At 47.7% G+C, this 24332-nt stretch overlaps 1 protein-coding gene across 1 annotated transcript in view; it reads left to right on the top strand.

The window, feature by feature from the left end:
* Positions 1-532: 532 nt before the first annotated feature.
* Positions 533-24332, top strand: part of LOC146197886 (propionyl-CoA carboxylase beta chain, mitochondrial-like) — a 54306-nt gene continuing 30506 nt past the window's right edge. The window contains exons 1-8 of the mRNA XM_084593167.1: positions 533-939; positions 1008-1121; positions 1212-1280; positions 1349-1405; positions 7760-7984; positions 9319-9360; positions 12643-12709; positions 17803-17923. Coding sequence (XP_084449293.1) covers positions 739-939; positions 1008-1121; positions 1212-1280; positions 1349-1405; positions 7760-7984; positions 9319-9360; positions 12643-12709; positions 17803-17923 — 896 coding nt within the window. The 5' untranslated portion in view covers positions 533-738. The remainder of the gene's footprint in view (positions 940-1007; positions 1122-1211; positions 1281-1348; positions 1406-7759; positions 7985-9318; positions 9361-12642; positions 12710-17802; positions 17924-24332) is intronic.

Below are 24332 nucleotides of genomic sequence, written 5' to 3'. Positions count from 1 at the left end.
CAGTAGAAATCCATGTCAAGTAAAGTTGGCTGAACAGTTACGGTGTCCATTTTTCTGCCTTATCCGAGCATCGTTCTGCCTCCGTCGTTGTTGGCCTTGTTTTTCGTTCATAAGTAAAAAGACAATCAAATTCCCCGCCAAAAGTACGTCACTGTGACGTCACAAGCAACGTCACGTGTTTATTGTGCCTCACAGTTCGCAGGGGGCACTGGGAAACTAAAGCCTCGCTCAGAGTCGACACGCAGGCTTTTATGGGAGTTACGCTACCATTTGTTCTTCTACCATAGGTACGCTACCATTTGAGGTCAATGCCATTGCGTTTTGGAAATCAAACTCTTCTCTCTTTTCCATCTTAATTAACTATATTGCTGTTATCCTAATACTTTTTACCGCTGCGAGTCTTCAACTAATTTTATTTTACATAGTTTGAAATTTAGACGATTTTTTTTTTTTCTTTAATGGCCGCAGGTGCCGTCACTACGGCTTGGCTATAGCTTGGCTATGGTGTGGTTAGTTTTGTGGCTGCGGCATTGGCTGCGGCTGTTTGGAGAGAAGGAGAAGGATTCTTGTTTCGTTTGCATTTTTGCTGCAGGTTCATTGCTAGCGGCCTTTTAGCTGACGTGAACGTAATTGGGTTGTTCGCTTTGCGCAGATGTATTGTGTATAACCGAGGTCGCCGCCTCTAAAAAGAAAATTTCAGCCCGTGCACGCAGGCAGCGTCTGTGGCAGTAATTCGCCATGTCTGCCACTTTAGTTTGTGCGACAACGCGTCGTGTTCTACCCAAGTGCTTCGCGGGCCGCTTGTCCGTTTCTGGGCAGCTGTCACTGCGCTACTGCTCGGTGGCGAACACGCTGCGCGTCAAGAAGGAAATCGACGAAAAACGCAAAGCAGCTTTGCTCGCTGGCGGTGAAAAACGAATTGCTAAACAGCATGAAAAGGTTGGTTCGCTTTGGCTAAGTGCTCGTGACGTGCCGCTTATGCTTGTATTTCATTTGTTATACCGCAGGGGAAATTGTCGGCAAGGGAGCGCATATCAATCTTACTTGATCCAGGAACGTTTGTCGAGTATGACATGTTCATGGAGCATACGTGCAGTGATTTTGGAATGCAGAAAGAAAAGGTGAGAGCTCGGCGGCCAACTTGGATCGGACGATTACATATGTTGCGTAACCGTGAACGATGTTGAAAATGGATTGGGTTTACTTTACAGTACTCGGGAGACAGCGTTGTGACCGGGCATGGTGAAATTCACGGTCGCCAGGTGTTTGTGTTTAGCCAGGTGAGTATGCATTATAGGAAGTATATGTAGACGGAGCGTAATTTGTCACTGTCATTGTCTATTTAAAGGACTTCACAGTTTTCGGAGGAAGTCTATCCAGTGTCCACGCTAAGAAGATTTGCAAGGTAAGCTACTTACGCATATGAGGAACTAATATAAATGACACCTTCTCATTCTCGGTAGGTGGTCTTAAGCATGGATAGGTGTCAAAAAGACAGTGCAAACCATTTCAGTGATTTCACCAACCAAACCGTGTGCCTAAAGTCGGTATTGCAACAGAAAAGGGGAACGCAAAGGAAAAGGAGGCTAATAAGAACACAATAGTGAAGGCGCCCATACTTCATTTAAATCAGTTCAGCCACAGCCATTGCGACAATGAGGTCCTGGGCCAAGCATATGCTTTCAAAGGGGACATTTCGTAGTAGCCAAGGAGATTCATGGCGGCATACTGTGTGAGCCAAGTACGGTTCTACGCTGTCAGTCCTGGGAGTTGGTTAAGAGCTGTCGGCCAGGAGTTTTCTGATGGCAAATAGTAAAATGATATTAAATATACGTGGTAGTTCGGTAGCTTCTGGTTCTACTTGCTGTTCTTTCTTCTCAAAAACAGTCAGAATTTCAAAAAAATAGTTGATTGTGTAGGAGTCAGGACACATCAAGGAATGTAATCAATAATTAAAAATGAAGAAAAAGTCACCAGAGTTAAACTGGACTTGTCACAGTCAGCTATATCCCTCCATTATACATGCCTTGATAAAGTGCCCGCCCAGAAAAGAAAAAAAATCTTTGGCACTCTGCGTGTTATTCTCCTCAAGTTACACTTGTGTTGTGTTGCGATAGCAACTTCTGTGGCATCATTCATTAAGGTAAACTCTAATTCACCGTAAAGGTTAACTTGGGCGTTTTTTTCGACCTCAGTTTTTTTCTGAAATTTCCACATATGTTCTCTGCAATTTTCCTGTCCTTTATATCGAATCTTGCACCCGTGCATTGCTTTGTTACAGTGCAAATTAGTTTTAAAATGTTTTAAAATTTCACACTTTCTAGTCTAACTTTGGGGGATATTTATGGATAACTTAGCATCTGACAGACCCAAACTGTTGCTAACAGTCACTAGTTTATCCAGATGGTGCATGCAGAACATGTTTTGTGACAGCATCCGTGATTTCATTGCACAGTTTGTCATGTCATCGTTTGTGCGGAACCAAGTTTTGGTTCTGGTTTCCTGGCTCTTGCTCTTAATATACTTCCACTTTGTCTATTGGAAAACAGGTTTTTGTACTGGAGAGTAGGAACATACTTCCACTTTGTCTATTGGAAAACAGGTTTTTGTACTGGAGAGTAGGAACACCAAGAAGTTCAATTTTGTTATCAATTCAAAAATGTTTAAAACAACCCAGAGTCATGGTAGTAGTAGGGAAGTACTTAGGAAAGTAAAAGAATGTTGCCGGCTACAGCAGTTGCTTTCTAATATCTTAAGCGCCCAAGCTATGGCCAGTGAAAATAAGAGACAGGGAGAGGATAGTGAGAAGTAAAATGCCTTTGATGTGAACTGTAAATTGCGGAGTCTAATGTCCTGCAGTGATTCAAGGGCCATAAGCAATACATAGTGGAGGGCTTCGGCTTAGTTTAAGCTAGCTATGTTTCTGTAATGTGTTCTGACTTCTAAGATTGCCCATGCATTGTCAGCACAGGTTGAAGAACCCCAGGTGGTCTAAATTGATCAGGAACTGCCTACTACAACTTGCCTTATAATCCCTATGTTTCTTCAGGACATTAAACTCCACAATTTTGGGTTCGCATTAATGTGAATTTGCACTTTAATAGACGGCGGAATAATAAGTTGACATCTCAGCAACATGGGGACCAACTCGAGAGAGCAACGCAGTGCTGTAATTTCGTTTTCTCAGTCTCGGGAGGCTCGAAAAATATGAAATACACTGTTTCAATGTGAACACAACAAAAGAATGGTTCTGAGAACATAAATTCACTGCATCTCGGTTCCAGAACAATAAGGATAATAACGTGTCCCCGCATGTGCAACACCTGTATGCAACTTCGGTTAGCTTTTTGTGCAAATTGTCACACTTAAAATTTAGATCAGTTGAGTGCCTTTTAAAAAAATAGTTTTGAACACTTCAATATGTTTAGATAGTTAAAATGAAAGAACAGTTACAAATTCTGCTTTTTTTTTTCTGCACTAAATGTGAGAAATAACTTAGGGTTATCATATAGATCTCAAAGAAAAGTACTTATTACTTCCAGAAGGGGAAATTAAGTTTGTTTGTCACTCATTCTTGCCAAGTAATCAGTGTGCGTTGTTGGGCAAGTTGGTAAAGCACGATGCATGGGATGGGTTCTGCACACAAAGAGACTAAGACAAAAAGGGAACGCATTATATTATGAGTTCTCAGTGGGTTAATGCTTGTGACATGTTCTCTTTTATATTGGAACTACCTGTACACTTTTGCCACGTGAAAATTATTTGTGAACTGGGAAAAAGCAGTGTACCAAGGACTGAAAAAAAAAAAAAAAATAGAAAGTTAGAAGGCTTGTCCCGCCGTCTGTATTTATTGTGCACTCTTTCCATCCACTTGTGCATTAGACTGCTTCAGCCCATAATACATGGCAAAGGCAATGCCATGAAACTTGGCATGTCAAGTGTTTCAGACATGCTAAATTGAAAATGAATTGGTGCTTAGCATTACTGAAGTTTTTAAATGATGTGTATGAGAAAGGGAGAACAAGGAAAGACTGATTTTGTTTTGCCATGCTTTTCGGTCTTGTTTAAGAATGCAGTAATATCTATAGACCGTTTTAGTTTCGATGCCTGGGTGCAGCCATCTTAGTTTGATGGTGGCGCCCCGTATGATCCAAACTGGGAAAGTCCGCTGCGGCTACTCTTGACGCCATCTTGGGCTGTGCTGTGCGTGTTGATGCTGCGGCGCGGCAGTGTAAAAGTGCTGTTTCCCGGTGCTCGTGAAAGCTATCCGACACCTTGGTGCTATTTGTGCTTTGTTTGAGCACGCCAGCAAACCATATTCTATCCGTTTGGCATGGCGGCAGCTGTTGGAAACAGCACTAGCGGCCGGGGTGACTGCGAAGTACTGCGCTCCACTTCCGCAGTGAGGATGTATCTGTTGTATATTTCACAATACATGTATTTTCAATTATATTTTATAATCGCAGTGGTAACTGTACACACAAACACAGAGCAAATGAACCGTACGGGCAGCTACTGAACGCAGAATGCAGATACTGCGAAAGATGGTTTCCAGTTATCGCCGTATTGATTTAACGTGAAGTGCAACCCATTTCGATATACGATCGAGCTGTCCTGCTTCAGCATTGTAGAGTGAATGGTCTCTCATGGAACTCCCTTACTGCCGATCCCATTGTATCAGTAAAAGAAAGATGTACGTTTCGGTAACGCATTAGCAGCGGAGCCAGCGTGCAGACGATGAGCCGCGCGCTGCACCAACGGCAATGTGTTGTGTAACATATTTGTATTGCAATTATCAATAACATGGTATGGGTCAGAAATCCACAAGGAATATTTTTTTTTTGCTTTCGGCTTACTGTTTAAGTGAAGAGCAGATTTTAGCACGCTCTTCTTGCGCAGGCAGAAGAGATCCGTCATGTATTATTGTCGCGGAGGGCTTGCGGAAGGCACAGCCTGCCCGGCTCGCGTAGTTACTATAGCGAAGGAAATGAAATGGGCATCATATTCGTGAGTCCGTCATTGGTACTAAGTCTATCTAGCTTACAAAAAACGTTCATAGGCAAATTAAATCAGGATAGACTGGAAAGTGGTGAAGCAGAAACATATTACAGCCGAACTCGGACTGTCGATGCATGCTTCCCTCATACGCTCTCGGCAATCATCTTTCTATCTTTGTGCAGTCCACGATCATGCATTGCTGTCCCGATAACATTACAACTAAAAGGGGCGCTAATAAAGGCATTTAAGCCTCTCAAACGACAATGTACCGAGGTGCAAGGCCGCTCTGCTATGCATGAAGCGCGTGAATGCACAGCCCACTCGGTACTGGCAACAATGGGCCGGCGCATCTGGTTAGAGAGTATTTTCCTCCTCTCCTGCTTGCTCTCGGTAAAACGGTCTATAGGGAATGATCGGTCAACACAGTAAATAAATTAATGTCTGGTGCTTGAATTGTCTTTCTCATTCCTCCGAGCTGTTTATTCTCTTATGCTTTTTCAAATTTCAGCTGTTGACGTCAACTGACTAACCCTTGAAAGAGTACTCTTGTATATGTGTGTGTGTGTGTGTGTCAGTGCGTTCTCTGACTGATTTTCAGCATAAAATAAAATCAGTAAATAAAATCACTACACACTCCTGTACACTCCAACCTGACAGTAACGTGCCCAATACCCAATATGTCACATTTACTTTGATGCAGATTATGTGATGCCTTTTAAGTGACAATGCCAACTGTGTGCAATCTCAGTGAGTCCTCTCGGTGCATGCATGCATGCATCGGCGGTACGCAGTACTCACTAACTCATCGGTACTGTGAGTGTGTTATGTCTGTATATGGACATCTATAACCGCAGCAAAATCCTACTTATTGTGGTTCAAATGTACAGAAAGAATTTTTGCACTTAGTAGCATTCAGTACTGTTAGAGAACTCACTTACATTGCACACAGTTGGCATTGCCGCTTGAAAGGCGTGACATGATTGGCATAAAAGTAATTGTGACTTGTTGGGTACGGGTTATGTTACTGTCGCATTGGAGTGTACAGGAGTATGCAGTGACGTTATTGCCCGTGGGCTGGCTAGAAGGTGCTGAAATTCAGTTCACCCACTGCTCACTTGCTATTATATTTATATTTAAAGCCATTTTAATCTGCAGAGAAAGCATCAAAGCAGCATTCCCACTTGGTGCTACTGGATAATGACTAGTTTTGGCCAAAATCTGTGAAAAGGTGTTCTGACGTAGCGCAGCTTTTTTGATTAGTAAATATGTTGCCCGGCTAGTTGGTTTAGCATCTTGTAAAATTGGGAAAAAACACCCTGGCGCAATAAAATTAACACATACAAAAGAGAAGCGAGGAGACAATGGACAGGCTGATTAATTTATTTACTCTTCAAGGCCACTGTATTATTGCAGGATGGAAAAACAAAGTGGGTTGAAGCATTGGGAAATTCCTTCGTCAAGCGCATCCTTCGTCATGTTATTTTTTCTTACATTGGGTCAGGTGTGTTGCTTAATCAATTCTGTTGAACAAGGAACGCCTCGCTACAACAGCATTACTTTAGTTGTTGAAATATACTAGCCTTGCTGACGATATATGTCATAGTAGCATGCAAATTTTGTTATGACTAGTTTTGTGTTAATACATTCTTGTACTTTGCCCCTTCTGAATGTGCTGATTCTAATTCTTCTGAATTAAGATGGTGCACTCATTGGCTTTTACTTTAGCAGCTCTTACATGCAGCTTAATGTATACTGCAGAATATACATTACGTGTCAATGTATGTTTTAAAGAGAAAAACTTCTGCAAGCAAGCGCATTGGGCCTTGCCTTATCCGGCTGTATTCGTTTGTGTGTCAAGGACTGTGAAGTAGCATGTCATTGTAATTCTCTGCTCAACTGGTTGCAAAAATGGCGCTCTCAGACTTGGCTAGAGGTTCTGTAAAAGTATACAAGCCAGAATGGTGTAGAACATCCACTCTCAGAAATAAAATCGTTGTCAACGTCCAATTTACTGCACAAATCTACATTATGTGCTGGAGTGCAAAGGCCAAGACAAGGTGGTTTGGATTTTATGGCTAGTCATTTATGTTTGTTCTGGCTAGCCATTTATGGGTATGAATAATTGCAGCCCATTTTCGGTTTCTTGGTTGATGCAGTATTCAGTGATGATACTGCATGTTCTATATTTATCTGACTGGGTCGTAAAAGAGCCTCCTGCACGAACTATTTGACTATTTGGGCTAAAATGTCCACCAGAAGGTAGGTAGCATATGAGTTTTACGTTTTTTGATAAGTAATTTCACACTGGAACTTGCCTGAGTTTTCTGGAATCATCAAAAGACTGCAGTTGACTGCGAGAACTTTTCATCAAGGTAGGTGGGGCATTTGGTTTGACAGACTGGTCCATCCGGCAAACTACAAGGCAACCAATATCTCAGTCACTGCTAGGGGGTAGGTCTCGCAGTCTGCCAGATGGCACAGTCTATCGAATAAGTGGCTCCGTTCTCTTCGCAGAAAAGTTCTTTTGCAGCAGACTGCAGTTCTTCACTGATTATGGGAAATTCAGGAACGCTTCAATTTTAAATTTCTTATAAAATAAAATGCAGGCCATCACAAGCTACCTTGTAGTAGGCATTTGAGCTCACATAGTGCAGTAGTTTGTGGAGGAGACTTTTTTTACAACCCAGGCAGATAAATGCACAGAACATGCAGCAGTTATGCCTTAGTTGATTGCTGGTTGACGATTCTGGTCCACTTCTAGATCATGGACCAAGCCATGCTTGTGGGCGCTCCTGTGATTGGGCTTAACGACTCTGGTGGTGCGAGGATCCAGGAAGGCGTAGAGTCTTTGGCTGGCTACGCCGACATCTTTCAGCGCAATGTTCTCTCCTCCGGTGTTGTGCCACAAATCTCTGTGATCATGGGCCCCTGTGCTGGTGGTGCTGTCTACTCTCCTGCCATCACTGATTTCATTTTCATGGTCAAGGTATGCATGTGTCTCATTTAAGCTTTGCATTCTTATTCTGATTTCTTGTTCATCTGCCTTGTTTTCAGTATCACTTAGAAGTTGGCTGAGCTAAGCAGTATGTGCTGACACACAGCCGTTTTATACTTAGGTGCTGAATGACATTTCGGCATACTATTTCAGTAACTTTGAAGTTTTTTAAGGTCAGATGAGGAGCCAAGCCCACCATTATACCTTACAGTAGCACAGATCATGCTATTGCATCCAAAGACGCTGTCGCACAAAAGTGGCATTTATTTCTTTCTCAATTCTGGTACGATTTTGAAAAAGTACATTATACACTCCCAATTTTTCTAAGCTAACCCTGTCACTTTTCGAGCTCTCCATCCTTGGATCCAAGAATCTAAGAGGGTTCGATCTGTTATCTCGAAGGAGCTGCACCATTTGGGAGCACATTTCATCCCGACCATTTTCACATGGCCCCATGATATCACTGCAACATGCCAACTAATCAGTGCCCTGTCATGTCGCCTGCCAGCTACCATCTGCCAAAGGCGTGGCCATGGTTTTTCGCTTACAACACCAGCGCCAGATTTTCTGAAAAATGGGGCCTTTAACACTGTCATGTTAAAATATTTGAAAATTACTATGTGCATGTACCAGCCCGATGAATTAGGTTTATTAAGGGTAAATAAACCAAAATGTTGCTTTTTTTATTCTCTTACTAAAAAACTACACACTGTGCCATTTAAAGGTGGCGCCAAGTACCGTGTTCTTATAGCCAATTCTCCCATCAGGAATGTTTCTGTAGTGCATTGAAGCCTAGTTATTTACTGTTTTGTTGTAGGTACCTTCCATATCTGTTGTTTCTTCTTAACAATAGTGTGCTGAATATTGTGATTCATCATGGCATGATTGCCTACAAAGTGGACGAGCGAGAGGAAATTTCACGCCCACAAACTATCACATCGAAAGTGCCGGTTTCTTGAAAATGGTGTCGTTGCGACCATACCATTAGTGAAGGTAATCCTGAGGCACTCTACCTGTGAACAGTCTGCTAACTGCTGCTCTGGAAAGAGTTCTGTCAATTTTCTGAATTTATCCTTCTTGGTTGGTTTGTTGCCTGCCGTTATGTGTCCCGAGCCTCTATTTAAAATGTGAAATATCTTTCCATGTTGGGCTGATAACAGAAATGTGAAGGGCAGCAAAGAAATGACTGCTAGCACAAAGCATAGCATAGATCGGAACAGGAGTGATTCATCATTTACCACTGCATACTTTTACCTTTTATGCGGCGCTGTGCAGACGCTGTTTTGTGAAGGGTCGTGTGTCTAAAATGTGTTTGTATGCTGCAGGACACCTCCTACCTCTTCATAACTGGTCCAGATGTTGTAAAGGTATGCATGCACATTTTCATTCACAGCTGATACTAGTCATACACTCTGATTCTTAATAAGTGCATGCTCACGAGGCATAAAGACCTTTTTCAGAAAAGGATTGGCTGTTTATTTTTAGAAGTGCATCAGCGTTTCTTGCTTGCCATGAGACTGAGACTCCAGCACTGTTTAAAAACTATGCCTTCCGGTCATCTCTTGTTCACTACAACTGCATTTAATCCTTGATATACTTCTAGCATAATGCTCGCACTTTTTTTCGTGGAAAATTGATGCTAAGTTGGGAGATGCAATAATTATGCGAGGAAAATTTTAGAGCAAAAGTTTTGGAGCACTAAAAGCAAATTTAAATAGGTGTGAATCGCGATTCTTATGCCAGCTATTGTAAATATAGCCAAAACATTACTTTCAAGCAGAATTTATCCTTGTTTTAAAAGTACAGGGTCGCCAAAAGCACAAATTGCTAAAGCACTTTATTTGCCGCATGCAGCCTCATCACTCCCCGCGTTTCGTGGTATAAAGCTCACGGCAGTCTATACAGTTCTACTCTTGATTAGAGACTTGACCCGAGTCCGTGTCGACACTGCTATCGTCGTCTCCATAGCATACTACGCAGAACTCGTTGATGCCGAAGTGCCTGCTGGCAGCATGGTTGCTATGCTGTAGCGCATACTCGAAAGCTGCTAGCCTAAAAGAAAGCAGCTGTATAACTTGCATACCGCCCCATCGCGATGTGGCACCAAGAACGCTGTAGACTGTGGAACAAACCAAGTAATACGGACGGAATGAAGGAACAATGACAATGAGACGCAGAGACACCTCGCAAAATGGCGATGACTACAAGCATCATGGAGGTAAAAAAAAAAAGGAAAAAGACTAGCATAGCCTATGATGATGATGATCTACCCGAGCATGCTATCGCCGCCTGGTAGCGCGTGCACACGAGGCCAGCTAGGTTCAGTAGCGCTCCAAAAATGGCGCTTGTTACTACTAGCAGACTACTCTCGCGGTGGTAATATTGGTGGTGCGATGATTATGAGAGGAAAAACAAATTTCAATTTTTGATGCCCAATGTTGGGGGTGCAGCATACAGCTTACCCCTTGCTGCAACGGTCGTCGTGGCCTCCACCGGCTCCCCTCCTTGCTGGCTGCAATGCTGTCTTTTCCCTAGTTACATTTTTTTCTTTTCAAATCTATCCCCGCTCGATCTTTTCCAAGAGAAAGCGCGTGCTTGCTCTGGAAGTAAAATGCGCTGTATATCGACAGAGCGTCCCATCTATATTCAGCTCAAGAAATTACTCCTTGCGCGTTGGTCAGAGTTACGTCTGCCGTGGGCGCAAGTCGTAACGAGGCGCGATGCTCGAAATCCCAAGATTTGCCTCTCGCTGCAGCTGCCTGCTGGTGGGGGAGTGCGTCCTCCTCGGGCCACGCAGCGGGGCTTGAATTGCGGTGCGCTTTGTGTAAAGTCTAGCTCCGCCATCTTTGCTTGCAGCTCTGTCGCGCATCGGCGTGTGCCCAACGCAGCAACCGTGGCGTTGTTGCGAACTTATAGAGCAAGTTCTACCCATTCAACAACGTCACCATGCACATCACTAGGCAACGAAATGACACAACTTGAAGAAAAGTCTTAGGGCCGTTCGCATGCTCAGCGATGCAAATGTGCGATATAGCTCGTCTCAGCGTGGCGTGACCAACCTCGAAGGACTCACGTGTATCCTTCGCGTGGGGAAAGGATTGCGCAAGGTGCTATAGAAGTACAGACGGCAGGGATCCAACGCGCTCACAGCAATACAAGCTGTGTAGCGCCCGCACAGGCAGCAATACCAGCGTGCCCGTTCGACTCCCAGAGCCCGTCGAACACTAGTCGAGAAAATAAAATTAAAAACAGGATCCTACCGCTTTCCTAAAGCTTCCTTAAGGCTGACTAGGCTCCCCACTGCACTGATGCAATTAAAACCGTCACCACTCAGAGAAGCCGGGTAGGCTGCCCCTTTTCTGAGGCTGCGAGCTATCGAGACGAACTGGCTAACGGGCGCGGCAGAAAGGATAGTAATAACATTTCTCATGCCATCAACGTGTTCGTGCAAAAATGCATACGCTACATCGTTGACCGTCCTCCCGTAGAGCATGGTAAGTCAAAACACTACGGGATAATGCCCATCACACCAGCATCCGTGCGTCACACTGCTGCAGAGCGGTGGAGTCGTGTGACCTCCTGCTCTCGCAGAAAATTACCAAGATCACAGTGGCTAGCGTCAGCTCTTGAGCTCTCGCGGTAATAAAAGGTTATGGTGGTTTTGCTTGCTTGCCGTTGTGTAATCACCACTGCAGTATTAGAAGAGACTGAAAGGTCAGTCCTGCTCACTGCCATAACTAGTTTGTATGTCTGCGTCGTACACACACAGACACTCGATTTGTCAACATCTCTGGCTCCACACTGGGCGCCAAAATATGGGGTTCCATTCTCGCAAGAATGCGCCACGGGGGGGCTAGACGCTACAGTCGCCTTGTAGCCCCGACGTGCCAGCCTTAGCAGACAGAGCTGTGACCCCCCAACCCACGGTGCGAGAAGTCGCCACTGCGGCGGGTTCGAGCCAGAGGGGACAAACACAGAGTTACGTACTCGAACATAGTTTATTATGCTTGAGTACACGGCAAGGGAATAGCAATCAAGAACAACCACCGTGTAGCGAGCGAACGCCGCGTACGGGGGTGAAATAATAAAAACCACCTAATGGGGAAGCGCGTCAAGGAGGTGAGAGGAAGAGTCTTCTCACCTGACACGGCTTCGTGCTCACATCCCGTTGCGGTAAGTGCCTACGGTTAGTGGGCGATTCTCGATGACGGCGGTGGTCTCCTCGGCGGAAATCATGAACCGCGCACGTGCGCGCTCATTCGCCGAAGAACCCCGAGCGAGTTGTTACAGTCGCGCTCCTCGACACAAAACGGGAGAGGAGGTCTCCCGGTTACGCCGGCAGGAAAGAGGGAACCCCGCGGCAGTGTCGCCGCAGGCCCGGGAGGCGGCGGGGGGTGGCCAGCATGCCCTCTCCTCCGCCAACCTCTCTGCCAGCGCGCGTAATCATGCGTGTTAAGTACACGCGGGCGTTATAATGGAGGAAGGGGATTGTGAATCCCCACAAGACGCAAAGTTATTTTGCGGACTTGGCTTGCTCTTTTCTGCTGCTTTCATCTTTGGCTGAGGGGATTGTTTTTTTTATCTGCCACTGGTTTACTTGCGATAATTGATCCTTGAAGAAATTTTCTTTTTGCATGGTGATCTGGCAGGCTGTCACGAATGAAGACGTTACTCAAGAGGAGCTCGGTGGGGCCAAGACACACACAGTCACATCTGGTAAGTAGCAGTCTTTTACTAACGAATCTACAGTCATGGACAAATAAATGTTTGTGTGTTGCACTTTTGCTGAAAAGAAATTTTCTTCTTGTGCATGGCTTCTTTACCTAGCCAGTTAGTATTAATTCCAGCAGATGAGCATGCATGCCTCTTTCCGGTTAAATGTTTTTGTTGAGCTTCTTAGCCTGACCATAAAGAAATGCTTTTTTCCGCCGGGGTGGCACAGTGGTGACGGCGCTCGACTACTGTTCCTAAGGACGCGGGATCGAATCCCGGCCTCGGCGGCCGCTTTTCGATCGAGGTGAAAAGCAAGGCGCCCGTGTGCTGTGTGAAGTCAGTGCACGTTAAAGAACCCCAGGTGGTCGAAATTTCCGGAGTCCTCCACTACGGCGTCTCTCATAGCCTGAGTTGCTTTGGGACGTTAAACCCCACAAACCAAACCAAACCTTGAGTCTGCACCTTGCAAGCTTGAATATGACTCTGCGAAGTAGGCTTATTTGTGTATGTAGTTGATAACTTTGTATATGGAGCGGCAGTTACAGTAGCCTGCTGCCTGCCATCTGAGCTTGCATCATTTGTTGCTAGAGGGTTTGATGTATCCGTTTCGTGGCCAACCATATTTGTTGTATGGAGTAAAAAATTGCTTGTTTTGGTCAAAAATACCTACAAAGAGTTCAGTTTAGAAAACAATTTTGCCATCAATGTTTTTATGTTGTCACGTGGTAGGGGCAATGCTGTAGAGGACAAACGAAGTGACCAGTGTTTCAATGAAAGAAAACCATTATGGGGCTGACTTGCATCCGCAAAAAAAAAACTAAGCAAATCGGTGGTGGCGATAGCAGCAAGCATGCTTTGCGGTCGTTGATCTATGAATGCCCGTCGCACCCATCAATGCTCGATTTAAAAGCGGCAAAGAAACTTCTAGATAAAGTTGCAAATGTTGACTAGTATAATCGGAAATGTTGTCGAAACACCCGCGAGTGGCTGGAATTTTTTGAGATTCATCTCGGTGCATCTTGCTAGACAGAAAAAATGACAAAGCTGTGTCTCGCAACAGCAAGCGTGAACAAACAAATAGTACAGAATTGATCCGCATGCTACAGTCACACTAAAAAGGCCGTATGCCAGCAGTTGTCGAAAAAGAACAAATAAATATTTTAATGGTTCACGGCAATATTGAGGTTTGGCTTACTGTATATGAATTGCGATGCACATTATAGCTACAAAGGTCACTGCATAGTGAGGCCACTGCTTCTTGCACGCTGTTTGAAGGACTTTTTTTCCGAGATGTCATGTGTAATGCTTGATTTCAGTGTTTATGTTTACGAGGAGCCTATATATTTAGGTGAAAGGCTGAAAGCAGAGGCAGAAAGCATTTGGATATGCCGAGCAGGCAGCATCCTACATAACCACAAGAGTCTGGCTGGTTCAGGTTAATCTGGAGCCCCCTTTTTTAGTGTTCCTGGCCATGCATGCGCAGCTCCTGGATGTTAAAAATGCTAAACCTACAGACAAACAAACCAACAAGCACTGTTTGATACGAAATTGGCTGCGTCACAAAAAAGAAAATTATTGGGGACACTTAAGCTCTGCCTTTAAGGGTATGATGCGATAGCGTAGGGTTCAGTTCAGTTCAGTCGTTCAGTCGTGTCCGACTCTTCGTGACCCTTTGGACCATATCACGCCACGCTTTCCGGTCTCTCACTATCTTCCTAACATCGCATAACTTCATCTGCAGCGCCTCGAGGATGTCATCTAACCATCGCGTTCGCTGCCTACCCTTTCTCCGGTGACCCTCAACCTTTCCCAACATCAAATCTTTCTCCAGCGACTCCTCTCTTCTCATCAGATGACCAAAGTAGCTGAGCTTTAACTTTAGAATTTGACTCTCCAATGAGCAGTCAGGGTTTATGGTCGACAATATCGACTGATTTGATCTTCTGGCAGTCCAAGGAACTCTCAAGAGTCTCCGCCAGCACCACAATTCAAATGCGTCAATTCTTCGGCGGTCAGCCTTCTTCACAGTCCAACTCTCGCACCCATACATGCGAGCGTAGGGTACCAGTCCGCATACAGTAGAACCCCTTTATAGTAAAGTCACTGGGACCAGAAAAAATCTTTACTATATCGGGGTCTTTACTATATCAGTTGTCGGTGATGGCATGGTCCCAAAGTTGCAGTTTTGTAATGAAATGCTTAGTTACTGAACAATCTTATCGCTTTAGAAAAATTCTAAAGTACCATCCATCTCTCTCTCTCATCGTCTGTTCGTGACATTTTTTCAGTTATATGATTTTGTTTACATCTGGTGGAAGTACCTTTAAGGCATAAGGACAATGAATACAATCGAGTTTGACTTCATGGGAAAATTAAAGCCTTGCATGAATTCGGCATCATCTTCGGCTGTTTCTGTATTTTTAAGAGGCAATAGATGAGAAATGCGCACTGCAGTCAAGTGCTGCAAAACTGCACACGGCGTGCCTCTAGTTCTTGCCACCACTGCCTCGAGCTTTGTGCTGCAGAGTACTTCGAATGTTTGGCCGTTTCTTCTATTCCCTATTTATCACTCACTGCACTTTTATTCTTTTTACTTTCTGAACAGACTGCGCCGCCTTCTTTCAACGTTTGTGGACAGCTTTACTTTTTTTCGCTACGTGCTGCATGCCTTCCCGCGCGGCTCCAAGGCCTACGTGATGTTGGCGCTTCTTAGTGCTGCTGGGCCTAGTGGTAAAGCCATTGAAAAAAATTGGCTTTTTTTTTTTTTTTTCGAAAAACAGTTTGCCTCGCGATCCTATCTGCGTGCCTGCGGCGATGCCATTTCGTGGGAAATTGTCGCCGAGGCCAGATGCACTTCACTATTAACCAATTTTTATCAAAAATGTCTTTACTAGGGGGAAAAATGTACAGTTGTCTATGGAAGATGAACTGGGGCTTGAGTTTCACTTTCCTATATCCGAGTTTACTATAGCAGCATTCTACTGTATAAAGCTCCACTTAAACCAAGCAGTATGAATGTGTCTGCGTGGCCTAAGGGCTAACGTGAATGTTTGAAGCTGAACCACAGATTGTCAGGTCTCCACAAATATATTTGACAGGACCCGCTGAGCAAGGCGGGAACGGGACAGCAAACCGTTGGCATTCAGTCCTGCTGCCATGTCGAATGAACTGCGCGTGATTGGCAGGCGGGCTGAGGCTGTCTTCTTTTGCGGCGAGACAACGATGGCATGCCACAAATGCAAGGGTCCTGGCAGGCTGATTCTGATATCACCCTCTGATGTGGAAGGAGAGGCTCCAAGTTGGCAGCTCCTACTAAACTGTCTGGCAGCCATATGTCCAGTTAGTGTTCAACCCTGTCAGCTGCCAGCTACTGCCTGCCAGCGCCATGCTCATGACGTTTTGCTCGACGCAGCTACTGGCGCCGTATCTTTAGTGAGTGTGGCCTTTAACGCCATTGCTTTGAAATTTGTGTCATCCAAAATTTCGCATCGTCACAACGAACAAATTATGCTTGCAGAAGCATGGGAAATGCGTTCATGCAAATCTGTTTGCGGCTGAGGGCATTTACTTAGGCCGCATGCCAACAGCTCCTCATTATTTGCAGCAAGTGCAGCGTGACTGGCAGTCACGATGTCTGTCACTTTGGCCGCCTTGGACATGGTGCGTACAGTATGATTAGCCATAGTTGATCAAGCTGCTCTGTATGTGTACAGCAGGGGTGGCGACTGCAAAGTAAACAGCGTGCAGGTAGCACATCGTGCTTGAGGTTGCATGTTCGCATCATCCGTAGTGACACGAAACAGTGTTTAGAACATTCGAAATTGTGCGCTTTGCACACAGTGCACTGTTGCCAGAGAATTTTATGATTTGTATCATCCCGAAAAATCAACCCGTTTTGTATTACAGTTAACTTTCGTCAGTTCGGCCTTCAAGGAACAGAAGAAATGTTAAAATTAACAGAAAGTTAAAATTATCGAATGACTCTGAGCATAACGGCTGAAAACCGTTTTCATCGCCAATAATTTTATCTAATGAATGCCTGTACAGTTCTTCGCATTTCACCCACCGGGGTGGCGCAGGGATTAGGGCGCTTGACTACTGTTGCCAAGGAAGCGGGATCGAATCCCGGCCTCGGCGGCCGCTTTTAGATGGAGGCGAAAAGCAAGGCGCCCGTGTGCTGTGCGATGTCAGTGCACATTAAAGAACCCCAGGTGGTCGAAATTTCCGGAGTTCTCCACTACGGCGTCTCTCATAGCCTGAGTTGCTTTGGGACGTTAAACCCCACAAACGAAACCAGTTCTTCTCATTTGAGATGAAACCCAAGTGAGAACGGCGGCTTTGCCCTGTTTCGTGAAATGCTTCGCTTTATGCACAATGTTGGGAACGTAGAATGTGTGCATCGTAATCATGAAGACCTTCGATGCCCTTTCTGCAGAGTGATGCAGTAGCAGGGATGTTTCTTCGCAATCCTGTTGAGGTTTTGGGGTGCTTTACAATGGGTGCTCAGAGAGGATATATGCGTAGGCATTAAAACAGCGTGAGGCCATTCTAAAATGAAAAGAAAAGAACGGTGATGTGCCAAGTAGTGTTGGGAATGGCGCGATTGGCCGATTCATTAGATGCAAGGAAAGCGAAACTGAAACTAAGTGACTGAGCTGTTATTTCCGAAATGGAGGAACTTCTGGTCATCATCATGCCTGCCACAATGTGCAAAAAGTGCGTAGTCACCACTTTCTCATGCAGCTCGTTTGCTTCATGTTTTTGATATACGTTAATGATGTTTTGTTCCCGTCTGCTATAATGCCACTTGTGGTGCTGTGGGTATTGCAATAAATAAATAAATTTAGACTCTGGGAGGTTTATTTCAGCAATCGCTCGCTGTATGGGTTGTACCTTGACATGATCCGAATTAACGAACATCTTGAATCACAGACTTGCATGGGCATCGACAAGGACCGCACTCCTAGTTTGAACTGCCTGCATTCCCAGATTAACAGGGGTTAAATTAAAAAGATCTTGTACTGAGGTTCTACTGTAGCTTATGGGGTGTGACATTGCAGTAGTGTGTGACAGATTTTCCCCTTGTTCTTATTCAGGTGTTGCCCACAAGGCATTTGAGAATGATGTGGATGCCATGATGGAATTGCGTCGCTTCTATGACTTCATCCCAATGAACAACAAGAGTGGGCCCCCTGTACGAAAATGCTTTGATGCCTGGTGAGTGGTATTTGAAAAGCTATACTATAGCATAGCTATCTAGACGGCAGAATCTTTCAACCAATACCACAGGTGTAAATTATCCGGTCTTCTATCACAGCAGCAAGCACTGCGCATGCGCCAAGCCATCTCAGTCCATGGCAGACAAAACGTCGGACACTTTCTCCAGCATGTGCTGTGAACTCTGCGCGCGGCGGCTGACATTCAATGCGCGTCTTGTGTCGTTATGCTAAACGTGAGTAAGCTATGGTAGCTGCGAATGTTAAGAAGCGGCAGATTTTTTTTTTTTGCAAGAGTCGTTCATTCTTGCACCTATGAATCAAAGAAAGCATGTGATCAGCTGCGATCATGACACTGGCTTTTAGCTTTGTTCGCTTCAAACAGCATTTGCAGCTGTCATGCTTTTCAATGATTTTGTGGCAGTGGACTCCGCCCGCCCCAAGCGCGCCGTGATAAATCGAACCAGTCTTGTTCAATCAAGCCATCACGAGCACTCTGCCAAGTTTGCAACCCCGCCACCGCAGGAGCTATCAAAAGATAAGCACGCCGTGATGTAATCGCTGCGCAGCATCTTGGCGCACTGCCAATAAATGAGCTGTGGATGCGACGGCCGAAACGGAGGGATGCGCCACCGAAGTGAAAATGGTTGCTATTTCTGCCGTGGCGACGCAAAAACCTGTTTTGAGCTGTTGTGGCAGCTCGAGCAACGCAGCGTTGGGTTTGCTCGATCGCTTGCATGTGAACTGGCCTTAACACTTTATTATTTCCTTTTTCAAATTCTCATGGGCAAAAGTGGAGGGTGGGTTCATTATGCGAGTGGGTTGATTATGCGACAAATAAGGTATAATTTTTCACGATTGTAAGGGGCACCTAAAGCCGATTTTTGTATATCGAATTATCGATATATCGAACTATTTCGCGATCCCCTTCGAGTTTGATATATCCAGGTTCGACTGCAATATCATTTAGCACAAAGCACACACAAGACAGAAGAAGGAAACACACAGGACAAAACTCAGATGCTGCTCACAACTTATTCATTGAATGGAAAGGGTCGAGGTGTATATATATGCTCGCAGACCTTGTGGGCGATTTTTCTGCCCGAGGCATGCGCACGACAAAACACACAGTGGGCCGTATGATAAACATCTTTAATCTCACAGGGATCGGGGATCGTCGAAGTCGGTGTCGTCGTCCGGGTGGCTGCGGGTCGTTGAGAGCGCCGGAACGAAGCGCCAGGGACCAAGGAGCTAGAGACCAAGAGAGGGCGAGACGGCGGCGCGTGCCTTCTTTTATAGCCCCCTCGCGCGGGACCGGTTATCCCCGCGCAAGCGGGGAGAGGGAAACAGGCACGCGCGCAGGGAGCATTGGGAAGTGGCGCGGCCTTCGAATGCACGGCGCGCCACGAGCCCTACATCTTCCCCCTCCTCAGCGTCCGACCCGGGCTCCGCCAACAGCCGGGCCATGTCCATGTCCGAGCCCGGGTCGGCGTAAAATATGAAGGCTTGTCGCCTGGCTCTTGCGGGGTGCCATCTCAGCTGGTCCGTGGGACGGGAGAAGCAGCAGGCATGGCGGGACTGTTCCGGCTGGTCCCTCTCCGGCAGCGGCCACATCCTCGGGGTCACAGCGCAGCTGGGCTCGGCCACGGATACGACTGGCAGCGGCCCTGAGCTGCTGCTCTACATCGTTGACCCCTTTCGACGTGACGCCGTGCTGGATGCACATTGCAGCAGGCGTTTCCGCCACGGGCACACCTGTCTTCCTGAGGCCCGTACTCCAGGCCTGGGCAGCGGGCTTCAATCCAACTCGTTGAAGACGGCCAGCATGGCCGCGCTGGTCACAATAATGGGCCACAAACTAGGGGGGTACCCCCTGTTTAAGTGGCCCCTCCTTGAACCAAGCGCTGGGTGCGGTTTCCCGCCCCAGCGACGGTGGTTCATCTGGCTGCTGCAAAATCTTATCAGAATGCATTCTGAAAGAAGCAAAGACGTTAGACAAAGTAGTGCACTACCTTCGCCTTAGGTTATAGCGTCGGTTGCGAACCGGGTTGCTACCTGCATCGTTTTGAGCTTCCCCCGCTTCGCAGTTATCGTCCTTGCGAAGGTGGTAAGCTTTCAAGTCTGCGACGTGCACCGGACCAGCGGTTTCACCGCTCGCCAACAACCGCAGCTGGTAGGTAAGTGGCGTAGTCCGTGCCGTAACTTCGAACGGTCCAACCCACTTGTGCGCTAGCGACGCGGCGAAACCACGCGCTGCGTTACTAAGCGGGTGCGTTCTTTTCAGTACCAAGTCGCCCGTGTTGAAAACGACGTGACGACGACCTTTGTTGTACTGATCCGCTTGCTCCATGCGCGCGACATCGAGGTTTTCACGAGCCGCGCGCTGCGCTGCCTCAAGGCGCTCGCGGAGCTTTGCCGCGTACTGTGTAAGCGGAGGGGGCGCGGGCCCCGCCGCGTCAAGTAGGCCGTTCTCTAGCGGAAAAGCGATCTCTTTCCCAAAATTCAAGTAAGCAGGTGTCATACCCACCGACCTGTTCACGGTTGTTCTAGTGGCGAAAGCCAGTTCGGACAACCGTGCGTCCCAATCTCTGTGCTGCTCGGTCGTCGCAACCAGCATACTCTTAACATTCCGATTCACTCTCTCGGTTATGTTACTCTGAGCGTGGTAGGGACTCGTTTTCCTGTGGCGGATTTGAAGCGCCCGACAGGAATCAACAAAGACTTTGCTTGTGAAATACGAAGCATTGTCTGTAATGAGGTCGGAAGGGAAACCGAAACGAGTGAATGTCTCCAACAGTTTCTCCCAAATCCGTTCTGACACAAGCTTCCTAAGGGGGAAAACCTCAACCCACTTGGAATAGTGGTCCGTTATTACCAGGATATATTGGTGTCCGCGCGCGGAGCGAGGGAGGGGTCCCATGATATCGCACGCGACCACTTGCCACGGATAGTTGCTAACTACCGGCTTCATCATGCCCACTGGTTTCCCCGCCCGAGGCTTGGCTACCTGGCAAACAGGACATGTACGGGCGTAACCCAGCACATCCTTTCTCATACCTGGCCAGGTCGCGACACGGCATAACTTATCGTAAGTCTTACTGCCGCTGCCATGGCCTGCCAGCGCTGAGTCATGGAAGTACTGGAGGAATCGTTTCCGCAACTTCCTCGGGACCACGACTCGGAAGGGGGATGCAATCGCCTCTTCCTCGTCAAGTTGGGGGATGTAGCGGAGCAGTAAGCCGTCATCGCCCAGCATATACGCGTCGTACTTGCCCTCAGCGTTCCCGGTGCAAGCTGCACTACTCGCAAGCTCTGTCAGCACCCGCTGGCATAGACCGTCTGCTTTCTGGGCCTCAATTAGCTCTTCCCTACTGACCGCTACTCCCCATGACAGATTTCTCTCTGCCTCGCTTGTTGGCAGGCGAGTAGTCGCCGCCACCAGCTGCTGCGCCTTCTCTCTCTCGCAGCACCGCGCGGCAACTCTGTCCGCCTCCTTTCTCTCCTTAACTACGCAGGGCGCGACACTCGCGTCCGCCCTCTCTTCCTCCTCTCCACTAGCGGCGACGCCGCTTTCAGCAAAGCTGGTCTGCGCCTCTTCTGAGCTTCTGCCAGCCTTCAGCGGTGCGCGCGATAACGCATCGGCCACCTTATTCATGCTGCCCCGGCGGTACTCAATGGCGTACGCGTAACGTTGCAACGTCAGCGCCCATCTCGCGAGTCTGCCTGCGGGGTTTTTCAGCCTCTTTAACCACGAAAGTGCCTGGTGATCTGTCTGCACGGTGAAAACCGCTCCGGCTAGGTACATGTCAAACTTTGACAATGCGAACATTATCGCCAGGCATTCCTTTTCGGTCACGGAGTAATTCCGCTCTGCCGATGTGAGCGTGCGGCTAGCGAACGCGACAGGGCGCAGCTTGCCTTCGTGTTCCTGCAACAAAACAGCTCCTACACCGGCATCACTAGCGTCTGTCTGCAAGACAAACGGCTTGTTCAGGTCGGGGAGGCGCAAACTAGCGGTGTTCGCTATCGCGCGAGCCAAGGCAACAAAAGCGTCGTTCTGTTCCTTGCCCCAGACCCACTTCGAGCCTTTTCGCAACAGCTGGTTCAACGGCCTAGCGAGCTCTGAACAACTAGGGATGAATTGTCTGTAGAAGGCAACCATTCCCAAAAACCTCTGCAAGCTTTTCACGTCCGTCGGGCAGGGGTAGTTCAGAATTGCCTGCAGTTTGTCATCGTTTGGTCTCAAAGTGCCATCATCAACCACAAATCCCAAGAGGTTCACTCTCTTCGATGCCAACTGCACTTTCTTTGGGTTGATCGTTATACCCGCACGTCTCATTCTTTCAAGAACGGAATTCAAGTGAATGAGATGCTCTTCGAACGACTGTGAGAATATCACGACGTCGTCGAGGTACGCCATCGCGTAGTTGAACCTTGCATCGCCCAGCACGATGTCCATCAATCGCATGAACGTGCTCGGTGCATTAGACAAACCAAACGAAAGTCGAGTAAATTCGAAGAGCCCGCGGTGACAGGTGAATGCGGTTTTCTGAATGTCACCTTCCGCCACCTTAATCTGCAGGTACCCTCTGCTTGCATCCAGGACTGTGAAGAACCTTGCGTTCCCTGACGCGTACATCACAGCCTCGATCGACTGGAAAGGGTGCGCAACCATAGGCGTCAGTGAGTTGAGCTTTCGATAATCAACACACAGCCTGACCGAACCATCTTTCTTTGGCGCTAGAACCACTGGGGACGCCCAGGGACTTTGTGAGGGTCTCACCGCGCCGGTATCTATCATCTCGTCAAGGGCGCTGTCGAGAAGCTGTCTCTTATGCGTGCTTAACGGCCGCGGGTTACATCTGAAAGGGCGCGCATCACCCGTTTCGATCTCGTGCTGAAGCAAGTCTGTCCTGCCTGGTTTCTCTGTGAAACAATCCGAAAATGGGAGTAAAGTTTCTACGAGCCTTCGGCGCTGACTACCGGTTCCCGAGAAGGACGAGGTAATTGCTTCTAATGGGCTACCATTTAGTGTCGCGGGGGAGCCCTCTGCCACAAAAGCGTGAACGCTCGCTCGCTCAGCGACGTATTCCTGTTTGGGCGCGCTAACAAAGGGAATGAGAGGGGTGAAGGGGCTATAGCGATAGCCGTTCTCCCCCATGTCAAGCACAATGCCTTCGCTCGAAAGAAAATCTCTTCCCAGAATAACTGGTATGGCTAAGCCGGGCAGATAGACGAAGCGATGCCTCCGCTTCCTGCCGTCAAAACGCAGGACCAGACGCACCGCTCCTTCTGCTTTTGTTGTCCCTGCTGCTAAGCTCAAAGGGGTTTCTGCTGGCCTGACACGGATGTTACATCTACGGCAGGCCTCGAAAACATCATCACCGACCAGTGACAGAGTTGAGCCCGTGTCAACGAGTGCCGAGTAGCTTTGACCAACTAACCGCACTAGCATAAAAGGGCTCGAGCGCGACAACATTCCTTGCGCTCTACAGGCGAGGGGGACAAAAGCCTCTGCGCCCCCGGGGCGGTTGCCCGATGACGCGGCGTGGGAGTACATTTCCCATTTTCCGCCGTGGCTACCACGAAATTCTCCCGGCGACGGCGACAGGCTGGTGTTACCAATTATGGCCGCCGGCGGTCCGCGTTTCCCTGCATACGCCTTGCTTGGCACTCTCGTGCCACGTGGCCCGGCTGGTTGCAATTCCAGCAATGCCGATCGTTCACCTGCTGCGTGGTCGGGGGATGCCGCGTTCCACGAAGCGGCTGGGGACGTCTTTCGCCTCTCTCCGCGCCTGTGCGGATGTCGCTGGCGAGCCCAGCTCGACGCCGCTGCTCGAACGCGTACGGGTCAAGAGCGCGAGGAATATCGGAGCCTTCCGCTGGCCTTTCCTGCCCAACCGTCATTACGTCTGCGCCTCTGGCGCGCGGCACGGAGTCTTGGCCTCCGGCCCAGGCGCATCGCGGCTCTAGCGATTCGGCTGGCCTGGGGGGTGGCTGGTAGCGCAATTCAGCGAGTAAATCCGCCTGTACTACCTTCGCTTCCTGTGCTAGGGCCTCGAGGTTTGCAAAACCACGTCCCCGCAAATACGGCTTGAAGCGCGGATGGCATTGCCTCATCACGCGCGTGACCTGTTCTAGATCGGTTGCCGTGGGATCTGCCCTCTTGTAGAGCTCCTGCATTGCGCGTACATACTCGAGGAGGCTCTCCTCTGGGTGCTGTGTGCGCAACGCTAGCTCCTCAAGCATCCGGCGTTCGTAATCGGGCGGCAAGAACTCGGCGCGGAAGCGATCTGTGAAGTCTGGGGAACCCAGTGCCGTCTGATAATCCTCGAGTTCTTGCAAGAACTCGTGGACTGACTTCACGTCCGTGTAGCCGGAAAAGGAGGGAACCTCTACATTTATCCGCG

Source organism: Amblyomma maculatum, chromosome 2, assembly GCF_055883805.1.
Source record: "Amblyomma maculatum isolate TAMU_Amacu chromosome 2, ASM5588380v1, whole genome shotgun sequence".
Lineage (NCBI taxonomy): Eukaryota > Metazoa > Arthropoda > Arachnida > Ixodida > Ixodidae > Amblyomma > Amblyomma maculatum.
Note: the sequence above shows the minus strand (reverse complement) of the source record. Positions and strands in the feature narration are given on the sequence as shown.